The sequence below is a fragment of the Pristiophorus japonicus genome, chromosome 15 (genome assembly GCF_044704955.1).
Source record: "Pristiophorus japonicus isolate sPriJap1 chromosome 15, sPriJap1.hap1, whole genome shotgun sequence".
In the NCBI taxonomy this organism is placed as follows: domain Eukaryota; kingdom Metazoa; phylum Chordata; class Chondrichthyes; family Pristiophoridae; genus Pristiophorus; species Pristiophorus japonicus.
The window spans coordinates 61,420,694-61,436,372 of record NC_091991.1 but is presented as its reverse complement, the minus strand read 5'-3'; the positions used below and the strand labels follow the sequence as shown (position 1 = coordinate 61,436,372).

Genomic DNA, 15,679 nt, shown 5'->3' with positions numbered 1-15,679 from the left:
TAATGTGTATTCCCTTGCATTGTTAGACCTCCCCAAATGCATTATCTCACACTTATCCAGATTGAATTCCATTTGCCACTGTTCTGCCCACCTGACCAGTACATTGATATCTTCCTGCAATCCGCAGCTTTCTTCATCATTATCAACCACACAGCCTATTTTAGTGTCATCTGCAAACTTCTTAATCATACTCCCAACATTCAAATCCAAGTCATTGATATATACCACAAAAAGCAAGGGACCCAGCACTGAGCCCTGCGGAACCCCATTGGATGCAGCCTTCCAGTCACAAAAACATCCATCAACCATTGCCCTTTGCTTCTGCCTCAGTTGTCATGAAAATGCTGGAATCCATTATTAAGGAAGTGGAAACAGGGCACTTGGAACAACATAATATGATTAGGCAGAGTCAACATGGTTTTCTGCAAGGTAAATCATGTTTAATAAACATATGGTTTTTGGAGGATGTAACTAACAGGGTAGATAAAGGGGAACCAGTGAATATAGTATATTTGGATTTCCAAAAGGCATTCTATAAGATGCCACATAAAAGATTGCTACACAAGATAAGGGCTCATTGGGCTGGGGATAATATATTAGCATGGATAGAGGATTGGTTAACAGACCAGAAAGAGAGAGTAGGGATCAGCAGGTCATTTTCAGGTTGGCAGGCTGTAACTAGTGGGGTGCCGCAAGGATCAGTGCTTAGGCCTCAGCTATTTACAATCTTTATTAATGACTTAGATGAAAGGACAGAGTGCAAAGTATCCAAGTTTGCTGACGATACAAAGCTGGGTGGGAAAGTAAGCTATGAGGAGGACACAAAACGCCTGCAAAGATACATTGACAGCTTAAGTGAGTAGGCAATAAGGTGACAGATTGAGTATAATGTGGGGAAATGTGAGGTTATTCGCTTTGGTAGGAAGAATAGAAATCCAGAATTTTTTTAAATGGTGAGAAACTATTAAATGTTGGTGTTCAGAGAGATTTAGGTGTTCTCGTACAGGAAACAGAGTTAGCATGCTGGTACAGCAAGCAATTAGGAAGGTAATGTTGGCCTTTATTGCAAGAGGGTTGGAGTACAAGATGAAGGCCCGAATGTCGCCAGAGGGTTGAAGAGTAAGGAAGTCTTACTACAATTGTACAGGGCTTTGGTGAGACCACATCTGGAGTACTGTGCACCGTTTTGGTCTTATCTGAGGAAGGATATACTTGCCTTAGAGGTGGTGCAACAAAGGTTCACTAGATTGATCCCTGGGATGAGAGGGTTGTCCTAGGAGGAGATATTGAGTAGATTGGGCCTATACTCTCTGGTATTTAGAAAAATGAGAGGTGATCTCATTGAAACATATCAGATTCTGAGGGTAATGTACATGGTAGACGCTGAGAGGTTGTTTCACCAGGCTGGAGAGTCTAGAACTAGGGGGCATAGTCTCAGGATAAGGGGTTGACCATTCAGATGAGGAGAAATTCTTCACTCGGAGAGTTGTGAATATTTGGAATTCCCTACCACAAAGGGCTGTGGATGCTGAATTGTTGAGTATATTCAAAGCTAAGATAGATAGATCTTTGGACTCTAGGGGAATCAGGAATATGAAGATCGTGCAGGAAAGTGGAGTTGAGGTTGAAGATCAGCCATGATCTTATTGAATGGTGGAGCAGGCCCGATGGACTCCTGCTCCTAATTCTTATGATCTTATGGAAGCACATTGGGCACCCCATATTATCAGATACAGAGGCCTGAGGCCTGCAATGCACCTGGGGTATCCAAGTGCAGCCCGCAAGCACAAAGGAGCTGCGAGAGCCTGTGCTTATACTGTGTTGAAGGCGCATTAAGGCCCCAAGAAACTTTAAATTAGGGATTTCTCTTTCTGCCCAATCAGGATCAGATGCTGTACTAGAGACCCTAATATATCTTGAAAAACTTTTCTGCCCTGTTCTTCCTACCCTATTTTGCCCCATCTTCTGCCTCCCTGCCCTCCATGCCACATGTGCCCCATTTACCCCCGGCCCCACCCCACCTCCTCCCAATCCTTGGAAATGCTGCTGGCAGCCCTTGAATGGATGCTGGTGCCAAAATTCTAGCCCCTAAATAAACTCCCTCTTCTCCACAGTACTCCCAGAATGTCATGTGCTATGTGCAGGAAGAACCAAAAAGTTATATTCATGAATTGACCTTGCATAATATATTTAATTTTAATTGGTCGAATGATGGTAGATTCAAAATATTATTGATTAAATCTCCACTTTCAATTTAGGCATGCTGCTGTTATTATTTCCCTTCCAGCTTTCTCTTTCCATTAAGGCTGTTGAGGTTGCATTTTAACCTCCCCTCCCTCAAAGACAGATAAGCGCACACATGCACACTTTCCATCTTCTGTATGCACAAAAATAAGTAATTTGGAAAAGAAATGCTTATATTTTGTGAGCTGTTGAGGTTGAGAGCTTGCCCCCTTCTAATAGTATGTGTTGTTTGCTTAGATCACTCTTCCATATCTGTGGTCTTCACGCTCCCATTTGTCAGTCTTGACCCTTTCACTGAAGGAATGAAAGCCAATATCAATTCTGTAAAAAGAGGAAAATTCTCAAATACAGGTCATACATTCTACATTTATGCTGTGATCCTTGTGGGTAAGAAATCCAAAATCCTCTGAGAGGAGTTTTGTTTTTCGGAGAAAACCAGCAAAGGGTTGTTATGAGCAATTGCATTTGAAATGCCCATTCTTTTGTAATAAGTGACTCATTTAAAATTGTAGGTGGATCTTGAATAGATATTCGGTGGTGTCTTTGCAGGGTCTCACTACCAAGAGTACTTTTAAAAATGAAACACAAATTTCAAGCATGTTTTGTTTCTGTTCCTTTAACAAAAGAAATGTTGAGTTATCGATCATCTTTCCTATGATAGCTGAGATTTTCCTCCGATGTGTTTTTTTTTCTATACATTTATGCTCATTAAAAAGACAGGTGTCAATTCTGGCAAATGTAACACTTCAACTTTCTACACACAGTGTCTACCTTATGTACTTCTAGGTCAGGTATAACCAGGTTGCATATAAGGCATAGTTCTTCTGCTTCTTCCCCACAATGTGCCATAAACAAAAACTCCTGGCAGCCTCCCTAAATGAGATGACAACCTTTTGTGAACCATTTTGTGGTGTTGACACTAGGAATAGAGTTAAGATTTATTAATCTGATGCTGGGTAGGATCTTTATAACCAATAACGAGAAAATATGTTTATCCCATAGATCTGGCTTGAATTCAGATCTTACGCACAAAGTTGAAAGGACAGCATACTTCTCAATTACCCCATTTTAATCAATATCTCCTGACATCAAAATAACAATGCTGAGAAAAGCAGCAGCGACATGGAAGTATCTCAAGCCTGCAAAATCAGCTGGTCAATTTCCAAGTGATGATTTGGATTCACGCTTTGTCTGGGGGCATTCCTGGGCTACTCTGATCAGCCGCCTTTCATCAGACCCAGCAGAAGTCACGCCTGCTCAGAGCAGACATAGGTTCTGTACTTGGCCTTAAGGCGCCAAACATCGGAGAGAGGCTAGGTAATTGATCCCAGAGAGAATTGATTACCTCATAGTGCCAAAAATGTGTTCCCCTGTGGGAAGGAAAGATTTTGCTAAAATTATATCTTTCTCCCATTAAGGCCTCTACCTCTCCCTCAAGCTGCCACTCAGATTTTCCACTATTTCCTTGGCGTGGGCTTTCCTGCAGTGCTCCCCCACGGCCGCCCACTCCAGTTATTAAAATGGCCCCATTCCTGGGATTTGGGACAGAGCAATATCTAATTTAGTAGGTGGCTGACCGTCCCACTCCACTGCGTTTCTGGAGGCAGAGCAGGAATCCAGAATTTCAGGGTCACAGTGTCTGTGATTTTAAATACAGCTCTTTTTTTGTTTCCTTTTAAGTCCCACTTCTAGTGTTTCTGTGTACTCCATTTTCCTCTTATTTTCTGTCCATTTTTAGATGGTCCTGCTGCAGCCAAAGGAAGAAAATGGGGCAGAGTCCCTGCTCCAGAAAAATGCCACCAGAATTTTCTTCTTCCCCCTAATGTGGGCAGACCACACCAACTACCACTTGGCAATTTGCCAATACAAATAGTGGCAAGTAGGTGTGCTTTCCTGTTCCAGCCCATTTCTCTCCGTAACAACCTGTAGCCTATTTTTTTGGAAAGAACACCTTTTTAGAAAAGATGTTCTGAGTTACTTGTCAGCATCTCACAGACAAAAGCCACTATTAGAAAGGACTTTGCTGCAAGAAAGTGTCTTATTTCATCAGTGTCTGACTCAGACATGAAAGCCATGCTGACAGAAGGCCAGCGAGTTAGTTTTTTTGGAAAACGTGACAGAATTATAGAATTTGATCACTAAATCTCTGGTTTAAAAATACAAGAATACCAGGTAATAAAAACTGAATTTGATGTCCAGTTTCCATCATAAATGTGGATACGGGAATTCACATTCCAAAGAGTTGACAGAAAGTGCACATATATTAAAAAGGCTGTTAATTTCTGAGTTGCACTGAATGGCTATGTTTATTTAGCGTTCGTCTCCAAAGGAGTTATACATGACAAATAAGTTGCAAAATGCAAGTATTAAAACATTTCAGAAGGCAATTTCTGGGGCATAACCAGCTGTTGAAAAAAATCTGCTTTTTCATGTGAAATGTTGATAAACCGACACATGGGTCGAAGAGCTGAATTATCAGCATAAAATGTCAGTCCTCAAATATATCGAATTCTTCAAATAGGTACCATGACAATCAGTGCCAGCAAACTATTGGATTACGGCACACCATAATCCTATCTTCACCTAATGTCTAAACCCATGCACTTTTAAGGAGTCACTGGGATAATGATCAGGAGCGGGAACTCCGGCTGAATTATTTCTTTCTTTACTCCATGGATACTAAGGCCACTTGTTTTATCATCCAGTATTTTTTAATATCCAATACTGTTTTAGAAGAATTTTGCACAATTCAACGATTGAACATGAAGCCTTCCTGGTCTGCATAGCTGAATAATACATCATGTGTCCAATTACAAATTGAGCCTTTGTGAAAATGTGTGGAAAGTTTTAGATTTGTAGGCTGGTAAGCTTTAATTGTACTGTAAATGGATTCAGTTCGGTGTTTATAATGTTTGAATTAATATTGCTTTGAATGTTAATGTTAAACTTTACTGCTGTTTAAATATACCTCAAATATTTGGCTTTGTAGGTGGAAGAGTTAATGGCAGCAATGGAAAAAGTGAAACAAGAACTGGAACTGATGAAAGCCAAGCTGTCCTCTACCCAGCAGTCCCTCGCAGAAAAGGAAGCCCACCTCACTAATCTGCGTGCCGAGAGGAGGAAGCACCTAGAGGAAGTTCTTGAAATGAAGTAAGGGCAATCTTTTCAATTCAATGCTTCAATTATGAGGTAGTATTCCTTCTACCTCCCCTACACAGTTGTTTTTGTTTGATTTTCTAAATTCCTTTTCATTTCTCCTCTACTCAAGCAGTAGTATATTGCTGCAAAATGGATCATGAGTTCTTATTCAGTATTTGAATGAATAGCACACAGTGATAGGACATAGATTCACGTCCAAAGTTCCTTACTCTGAGTGTTTCAGATATTCCACTCTTGGGGAAATGTTGAGCAGGGATTAGGTGTTTTCCTACAGGAAGAGGGGTCATGCCAGGGCTCCTTTGAGTGCAATTGTTGGAAGTTATGGAAAAGCATCTCTCTTGATTAGGAATCAGAGCAGAGGGATCTATACCAAAAAAGTGTGGTTTTGTCAGTATTATCTGAAAAAGCAACATGTTTGTACTGGCTCTCTATTTAATTAACACTTGAAGAAAAGGAGTTTAAGATTTTGGTTCTTCATTGCGTACTACAATATCAAGAGAATAATAAAATGAAAGTAGTACATTCTGCTGTTTGTAAAAGGAAATAATTTTCAGAGAGGTTTTGTATACATATTTGGCCCTAAATTGCGGTCTCTCCGGGTGCGTACAATGTGCACACATACCCGAAGAGGCCTCGCAAATGCCAGTTCTTGGTGCACGATGTGCACGTGCCGAGAACCGGCATTTGCGATCTGTCTTTTAACAGATCACATGCATCCCTTGGAGAAAGCCATTTGTGCGCAGAGATTTGGGCCATTTGCCCAACTCCTGCCCAGTGAATGTCCTTCAAACTCTTACGCCTGGTAAAAGCAGATGTATAGCCTAGTTTTACCAATGTAAGAGTTTTAAAAGATAGAAAAATTAAATTTTATCACTAATGTTTATATGAAAAACCCTGTCCAGTAAGGTAAGTTTATTTTTACCCCTATTAAAACATATTTTTAAAAATTCTATTAATTTTAAATATGTGAGGTATTTTTTTTAATTTATTGTGTTGTGTTTCTGTGTTTTTGGGGGTATTCTCATTGATAGTAATGGGAGCTCAATATTATCAATGCGAGTATTCCATGTTCATTGGTGGTCCAGGCTCACATGATCCCAGGTTACGCTTACGTTCCTGAGATGTGTGAGCCCATACGCTGGACTGCACTTCTAGACCACGGACCATAGTATATGTTCCTCTGGGACCACCAGGTACTTTCAGAAAACCTTTTTTGGTCAGAGGCGTCTGCTGCAGGAAGCCTCTGACTGCAATTTTTGGACCATTAAATAAAAACAGAAAATGCTGGAAAAACTCAGCAGGTCAGGCAGCATCTGTGGAGAGAGAAACCGAGCTAACATTTCAGGCCGATGGCCCTTCATCAGCTGTATACATATTGTTCTATATTGATATTTTTCCAAATACTTTTTTTTTCCTAAATGATTGATATGTGTTTAGTTATGTGGATGTTCGGTCTTTGTGGGCCCCATTCTGTCAAAATGATTACAATACTGTAAAGCTCTACATAGTAACCAATTTATAATATGGATCATACATTTCTATCGCTTTTGGGCTTTGCTATGGAAATAAAGTTGAGAGTAGGTAGAAAGAATAATGGGTAAAATAAGCAAATTAATGTCAGCAGAATTGATGATTTTCATGTTCTTTTAAAAATATATATATTACACATGTATACCAGAAGGAATAGTAGTTTATTTTTAAAAAGGCTTCCTTTCATATTTTAGTCCTGATTTAATGAGGCTCCATCAGTGATATATGACTTGGACGTGGGTCAAAAAATCAGGTACCTGATGCCACATGCTCAGTACAGAGTGTGCTTGATTTTCCGGTTGGTGATTTGGAAACATAAAATGGGGCCATCCAACCAGCATGCATAATAAGCCTTATACTGAATCTTCCAACCTCAGTGAGGCTGCACCCTCAGCACACACCTTGCTGTTATAAACTGAACATTTGAGGGTCTTGGGACTTGGCCTACTGACAACAAAATGAATTCTTCTAAATTTTTACTTCTAAATTACTTGCTTCTAAATTAATACTATTGGAGTGTCTGAGCAGTTTTGCAGCCAAAACATTGTCCATTGGAACAAGAACTTGAATGAGAAGTCCCAAGTTTTTAAAAATCCTTTGCCCAATTCCACCTCTACTAGGCTGCACTGTGGGTCCATTCCTCATGCTGGATAGACACCCAACAGCTATAGACTGCATGCTAACACCTGACATTCCAGTTACTATGCCCCCACCCCCCCACCCCAAACCTCTAGCACTGGAGCATTCGACACTCATTCAAATGTGCTGGCCCAACATTTTCTGCTTCCTGCTTCCTTCACAGGCACAAGGGATGAATAAGTGACCCTATGAGCACGGTACATTTAATTGTGACATGACTGTCTAGAAGAAAGTACAGATTTATGCAAATAAATCATTTATTTTTAAAGTAAAGTGTGCAAAATAGGTGGTTATTTACTCTTGTACTAACTATAAGGATGTTATGTGGCATTATGGAGCCGATCCCACTATGGCCATCATAGTAGTAAAAAGGTTGAAGTGCTCCATGGTGATGATTTTATTCATATGAAAAAGCAAGTCAATAAGGTGTAGCCTGATTGCAGCGATTAGGATTTATGGTCAGTGGAAAAACATACCACTGACAACTAGTGCTGCTGTCTTATGTTCTATTTATATAGAAATGTCAGCAGGATTTGACATTCCAGGGGACAAGAATTCAGCAGCTTCTCCCCATGAGATTATATTTGGTATAGCAGATTCAATTATTTATTCTTCTCAGCAGTAAACAGTCATTATATTGTTTTTTGACAAAATTGTATTTGATTCAGAGTATTGTCGATTCTAAGCCAAAGAAAGCAGCAATTGATTGATGATATGAACTGAACCATCTTTTTCGCAAGCTGGCATTAAGCACAGCCACCAATATTTTTATCACCTAACAGTTCAAATAACATCTTGAAAGATACTATCATCTGAATTTTGTTCTTTTGTGGGAGGAATCGGGAATTCACATTATTCGGGGAAATGACACTAATATTTTGGTTACGCTTTTTGTTCCTTCCCTGTATCAGCACACTCTCAGAAGATGAATTGAAGATTTGCTCTGAGGCTTTTGTCAATTCCACTGTATCAGGGTGAAAAACAGCAGCTGGGATAAATTTCCCTCTGACTGACTTTCTTTCCTTATATGGGGAACCATCTGGGAGTGTTCTTAAAGAAACTCGTGTTCAAATTTTCCCTGGTTCAATGTACTATTGAAATCATAGGGTTGAATTTTTTCCACCAGTATTTATTCTAACATTGCAGTTCTCTCCTTTATAATCCTTTTTCAAAATGAGTCTTAATTGTAGATGTAGATTTGTGAAGTGGTACTACCTGATGGTGCTCCTCTATCTCACACTGTGCAAAGTCTATGATTATGCTAATAAACTTCACTAATTTTTTTTTAAATGCAACAGCAGAAATTCAAATTTATGGTTAAATCCCTTAATGTCATTTTAAGCCCAATAAGCATAATGCAAAATGAGCTCTAAACGTTCATAAGAACATTACCGTGACCCTCATTCAAATGAATGTGTACAATCAACACCCGCATTTACCTTTCAAATCTCGGGTGGAATGTGCAATGATTCAAGTTCTTCCATATTTTAATTGCAGAAATAAAATTTAAATGAGAGGCAGAGCTAGAAAAAGGAATTTGCAAGAGAATTGCAAGTCAAATTGAGTGGATATTAAATCTTGAGAGAACTGTATTTCACAAGCTTGCCTGTTCTTTTGTGATGTAGTGCAAGAGGTATACTCTAAAGCTTGCAGAAAAATGATGGGACTTATTTGCTGCTTGAGCTATGTGAAGAGTTATAATTTAGAAAGTAGGCTATTTTATTTGGCAATATAATGCAGTTTAATGCTTCACTTGGTTATTAGAGTGTAATTTTTGGACACAATGGAGGGAATTTTCCAGGGGGTCAGCAGGCACATTCGGTGGCGGGTCGGGTGGGAAAGCGTTTTTTTTTGACAGCAGATCGCTGCCATGCGCCTTCACTAAATGTTGGGTCTGTCAGCGCTGAGCAGACCAGACACGGAGCGGCAGGGGAGGCATTTGAAATAATTAGTGGCATGTTTACAGCCACTTTACAATGCTTTTTTTCCCAGCTCTTTGAATTTGGCAGGTCGCCCACCGGTTTCCCGCTGTGCCGAGACCTCATCCGTGAAGCTGAGGTGGGAGAACGCTAGCCATTGTTTCAGCTGATGAGTTGACAGCTTCAAATGTCAAGTCAAAACTCCCAGCTGATTGAGAAATGTGCCCTTAGCCACTAGCTTCTCTAAACTGCATTTCCACCACAGATTCAGAATGCTGCAAGTCTTTACAGAAGTCTCCATCCAGTCTGACCTCATTACCTCTTCCACCATTGACAGATCGTGTCTGTCATTTCTACTTTAGCTACCATCTATTCCATTAACATCAGACAGCATACTGTCTCACCTTGGTCCTCAGAATCCCACCATGATCAGCTCAAACACCAGCAGCACCAGCAACAACACCAACCTTCTCTGCAATCAACTGATGCTACACAGGACAGCACTACATCAGCACCCGACCGCATTGCTGCCTGGGACACCAGGGATGGCTTCACCATGGCCATATTTACTTCACTTGACGCTGTACACCCTGGCTGTCACATGATGCACCTGGTTGGCACCACCCTGCATCAACACCATAAAGCATCCCTACAATGTCCAAGCCATTCCTTTCACTCACCAGCATTGCGGGGAATACTGTTATGTCTCACCATTGTGTAATGAGAGAGGATTAATTCGCAATCTTGTGCGAGGCCCCTTGGGGAAGAGTGACCATAATATGGTAGAATTCTTCATTAAGATAGAGAATGACACAGTTAATTCAGAGACTAGGATCCTGAACTTAAAGAAAGGTAACTTCGATGGTATGAGACGTGAATTGACTAGAATAGACTGGCGAATGAAACTTAAAGGGTTGACGGTGGATAGGCAATGGCAGATATTTAAAGATCACATGGATGAACTTCAACAATTGGACATCCCTATCTGGCGTAAAAATAAAACAGGGAAGGTGGCTCAACTGTGGCTACCAAGGGAAATTAAGGATAGTGTTAAATCCAAGGAAGAGGCATATAAATTGGCCAGAAAAAGCAGCAAATCTGAGGACTGGGAGAAATTTAGAATTCAGCAGAGGAGGACAAAGGGTTTAATTAGGAGGGGGAAAATAGAGTATGAGCTTGCAGGGAACATAAAAACTGACTGCAAAAGCTTCTATAGATATGTGAAGAGAAAAAGATTAGTGAAGACAAATGTAGGTGTCTTGCAGTCAGAATCATGTGAATTTATAATGGGGAACAAAGAAATGGTAGACCAATTGAACAAATACTTTGGTTCTGTCTTCACGAAGGAAGACACAAATAACCTTTCGGAAATATTAGGGGACCGAGGGACTAGCGAGAAGGAGGAACTGAAGGAAATCCTTATTAGTCAGGAAATTGTGTTAGGGAAATTGATGGGATTGAAGGACGATAAATCCCCAGGGCCTGATAGTCTGCATCCCAGAGTACTTAAGGAAGTAGCCCTAGAAATAGTGGATGCATTGGTGGTCATTTTCCAACATTCTATAGACTCTGGATCAGTTCCTATGGATTGGAGGGTAGCTAATGTAACACCACTTTTTAAAAAAGGAGGGAGAGAGAAAACAGGGAATTATAGACCGATTAGCCTGACATCGGTAGTGGGGAAAATGTTGGAATCATTGATTAAAGATGTAATAGCAGAGCATTTGGAAATCAGTGACAGGATTGGTCCAAATCAGCATGGATTTATGAAAGGGAAATCATGCTTGATAAACCTTCGAGAATTTTTTGAGGATGTAACTAGTAGAGTGGACAAGGGAGAACCAGTGGATGTGATGTATTTGGACTTTCAGAAGGCTTTTGACAAGGTCCCACATAAGAGATTGGTGTGCAAAATTAAAGCACATGGTATTGACGTGGATAGAGAACTGGTTGGCAGACAGGAAGCGAAGAGTAGGAATAAACGGGTCCTTTTCAGAATGGCAGGCAGTGACTAGGGGCGTACCGCAAGGTTCAGTGCTGAGTCCCCAGCTAATTACATGTATTAATGATTTAGATGAAGGAATTGAATGTAATATCTCCAAGTTTACAGATGACACTAAGCTGGGTGGCAGTGTGAGCTGTGAGGAGGATGCTAAGAGGCTACAGGGTGACTTGGACAGGTTAGGTGAGTGGGCAAATGCATGGCAGATGCAGTATAATGTAGATAAATGTGAGGTTATCCACTTTGGTGGCAAAAACAGGAAGGCAGAATATTATCTGAATAGTGACAGATTAGGAAAAGGGGAGGTGGAATGAGACCTGGGTGTCATCGTACATCAGTCATTGAAAGTTGGCATGCAGGTACAGCAGGCAGTCAAGAAGGCAAATGGTATGTTGGCCTTCATAGCGAGAGGAATTGTGTATAGGAGCAGGGAGGTCTTACTGCAGTTGTACAAGGCCTTGGTGAGGCCATACCTTGAATATTGTGCACAATTTTGGTCTCCTAACCTGAGGAAGGACATTCTTGCCATTGAGGAAGGTTCACTAGACTGATTCCCGGGATGGCAGGACTGACATATGAAGAAAGACAGGATCGACTAGGCTTTTATTCACTGGAATTTAGAAGAATGAGAGGGGATCTCATAAAAACATATAAAATTCTGACGGGATTGGACAGGTTAGATGCAGGAGGAATGTTCCCGATGTTGGGGAAGTCCAGAAGCAGGGGCCACAGTCTAAGGATAAGGGGTAAGCCATTTAGGAACGAGATGAGGAGAAACTTGTGAACCTGTGGAATTTTCTACTACAGAAAGTTGTTGAGGCCAGTTCGTTAGATATATTCAAAATGGAGTTAGATGTGGCCCTTACGGCTAAAGGGATCAAGGGGTATGGAGAGAAAGCAGGAATGGGGTACTGTGAAGTTGCATGATCAGCCATGATCATACTGAATGGTGGTGCAGGCCTACTCCTGCACCTGTTTTCTATGGGGTCAAGTTTCGGCAGCCTGCTAGAACGCCGCACATCAGAGAGGCCCGCCTAATTTATAGAACAAAAATTGTGCCGAATACTTACCTCGCGATTCTCAGATAGTTGTCGGCCCATTTCCACCTCGACGCTGCGCGGCAGGAGCTGCTGGGGGCGGAGCTATAGCCCTGTGCCGAAAACAGTACCGGCAGCTACTCGCGTGCGCAGTAGCTGCCGTCGTCCTGTCTCCAGGGCGACGACCCTATCCCCGGCCAAGTGGCCTGCGCATCTTACCTCGACGGCGGGGCCTGCCCGCCTGGCCTCTCGCTGTGGGCGGGCCCCACCCGAAGAGTTGTCGGTGGCAGCAGCCTGGCATTGGCAGCCTGGCATCGGCTGCGTGTGGGCCCTGCCCGAAGTCCTCGGCGGGGCCTGGCTTCCTCATCGTCGGTGGGGCCCACCCGCCCACAACTCGCTGGGGCGGGCCCCGCCCGAAGAGACATCGGCAGCCCAGCATCGGCTGCTTGCAGGCCCCATCCGACGTCCTCGGCGGGGCTTGGCTTTGTCGTCTTCCCCCCCAATCTTCCTCTCCTCCATCCCATCTTCCTCTCCTCCTCTCCTCCCCCCCATCTTCCTCTCTTCTCTCCCCCCATCTTCCTTTCTTCTCCCCCCCATCTTCCTTTCTTCTCTCCCCACCCCCCATCTTCCTTTCTTCTCTCCCCCACCCCCCCATCTTCCTTTCTTCTCTCCCCAACCCCCCCATCTTCCTCTCGTCTCCCCCACCCCCCCATCTTCCTCTCGTCTCCCCCACTCCCCCATCTTCCTCTCTTCTCCACCCCCCATCTTCCTCTCTTCTCCCCCCCATCTTCCTCTCTTCTCCCCCCCCCCCCCCATCTTCCTCTCTTCTCCCCCCCCCCCCCCCCCTCCCCATCTTCCTCAGGGGAGTTGTCCCGGCCAATATTTATCCATCAATCAACATAACAAAAACAGATTATCTGGTCATTATCACATTGCTGTTTGTGGGAGTTTGCTGTGCGCAAGTTGGCTGCAGCGTTCCCCACATTGCAACAGTGACTACACTCCAAAAGTACTTCATTGGCTGTAAAAAGCTTTGAGACATCCAGTCATCGTGAAAGGCACTATATAAATGCAAGTCTTTCTTTCTTATCAAGATTTTAAAATCCAAGATTACCAAGATAATTACAACTCAATGTTTTATTTCCTCTTAACTTTTTTTCTTTTTAACCTTGGTGTTCTGCAGTTATATAGTTTAAAAAGGACATGTATGATTTGTTTACACTGCAACTATCTTCTAATATTTTTGTGTTATCCAAAATCATCTGTGTTAAATTTAAGCCTGGTTGCATGGTTAACTGTATTCAAAGACTCTTAGCAGTTTATTGGCCATTTTCATTACATCTTTAACAACCTGGATTTTTACAGGCCATTCGGCAATGTATTACTATGACATTATTCTCTTGTCTTCCTGCCCCAACCCTATTCTTGGCACTGCTGGTCTTTATTGAAAGATTGTATTTGTGAGTATGGTTATACAGATGATCTCACCTTAAGTTCTTCTCAGCTCACAATATGCATTTTATATAGTCCTTCTAAATACTGTTCATAGTGAGAGTGGGTCTAATTTGCTTTTATTTTGAATGTGTTGCATTTATCACTTTGGCACATCAACTTGCTGTGAATCGGTTTTGTTCTAAATTCCTGGATTCTGGAGTGTACAGTTGGGTTGCCGGCACTAATTTACTACGACTGTATTACCTTTGTAGTTGTACTTAGCTATTCCATTGCAAGTGTCAGACATTACTTAGTGCTGCGTAGGAATTTATTTTTCAACTATGAATGTTGAATAATTATCATTTTTGTCAGAAGCCAAGATATTAGACATCAAATCCAATAATTTCTTCTGATTCTCTCTCTATGGGTCTATTTTTAAAGCAAGAAAGACAAAGCCATGGGCAAAATATACCATTATTCAAATAAGGAAGCAGCGAGGGTGGCTGTTCTTCTGTTCCACTTACTATTTATTGGATGATGTTTAAAGTGGCTTTGCATAACTGAAATTGATACGTATCTTCTGGTCAATTCTGTCTTCTTGAACATTTGTTCCTTAAGGTACAGGCTCTTTCTTGGGCTCAGTAAGGCAGCAGCCTCCTGGTATCTTGGCAAAGTAGCCATCCTTGTGAGCCTGGGCAGTCAGTAACAGCAGGATATTTGACTGTCACATCTAAGCTGACATCACTTGACATTCACATTTTCTGTCAAAAGTTAGGAGAAGAAACTTTGACTGTTTTGTTCACACTGTAGCCTGGGGCTAGCTATTCCAATTGTACTTTCAGCCAGAGTTGATACTAACTAATTCAACATTGATGTAGATCCAAAATAAAGACCATCCCAGTTTGTACTTAACGTACTGGGTGGAGATTGTATTCATTGGGCCGCCAAGGGAGAACTTGTATCTCTTCTGCACATTCATCTAATAATATTTGTAAATGTTCATAAATTTCTTTAAGTTCCAATGTTTGCTCAATTGTTTCCTATTAAAGATGCAGAAAATGTTGGGGGTGGGCAGAAAAATGTTTCAGTAAGTTCATAATGATTGAAAGCAGCATTTTGTGTAGGATTTATTGCGTGACCAGTATCATGGTCCATGCATGCACTAACGCAAACTACAGAGAATGTCTGTGTCACTTCTCATGATTTTTGATTATTTTCCCTAGAAGGATTTTCGGCTAATTGATATCAAGATGTTGCTATTAATTTCAGCTCATAAGGGGTTAAATCAACAGAACACGCAAGCTTCTGGGAATGCAGGTTAAAGCCAGGCAAGGTGGCTAGAAAATTGTGTTTCTTGCATGCTACATCAGCTTGAGGCAATGGGGTTCATTAGGACATTCCAATAGCAATGACAATTGATATGAATGAAATGGCTTCATTCATTTGAGCCAAGTGGGGATGCTAGCCACTAGGAGCTGAGATGTCGGAGGGCCATAGCCTGCTTGACTGGGCAATCTCCGGAGATGGCGAGCTATTGGAGGATCTGGCCTCAAGTCTTTGCCTTCCTATCTCGCTGGGATGCAGGACGTTAATCTGCAGAAATTTGGAGTGGAGAGAGATGTCTCTTCCTAAAGTTGAGCCAACTACAGAGAATTGCTAGTCTGTAAATTTAGCCTGCTAACCCGGATAGTGTGACTAGCTTTGTTTTTTTCTAT

The 15,679-nt window shown here is 41.7% G+C and overlaps 1 protein-coding gene across 3 annotated transcripts in view; it reads left to right on the top strand.

Annotated features, from left to right (window-relative positions):
- The window catches only part of LOC139280807 (ELKS/Rab6-interacting/CAST family member 1-like), a 1,247,673-nt gene that overhangs the window by 615,214 nt on the left and 616,780 nt on the right, over window positions 1–15,679 (top strand). For all 3 annotated transcript variants that reach the window (XM_070900522.1, XM_070900521.1, XM_070900523.1), the window contains one exon: window positions 5,234–5,394. In XM_070900522.1, the coding sequence (XP_070756623.1) occupies window positions 5,234–5,394 (161 nt within the window). The remainder of the gene's footprint in view (window positions 1–5,233; window positions 5,395–15,679) is intronic.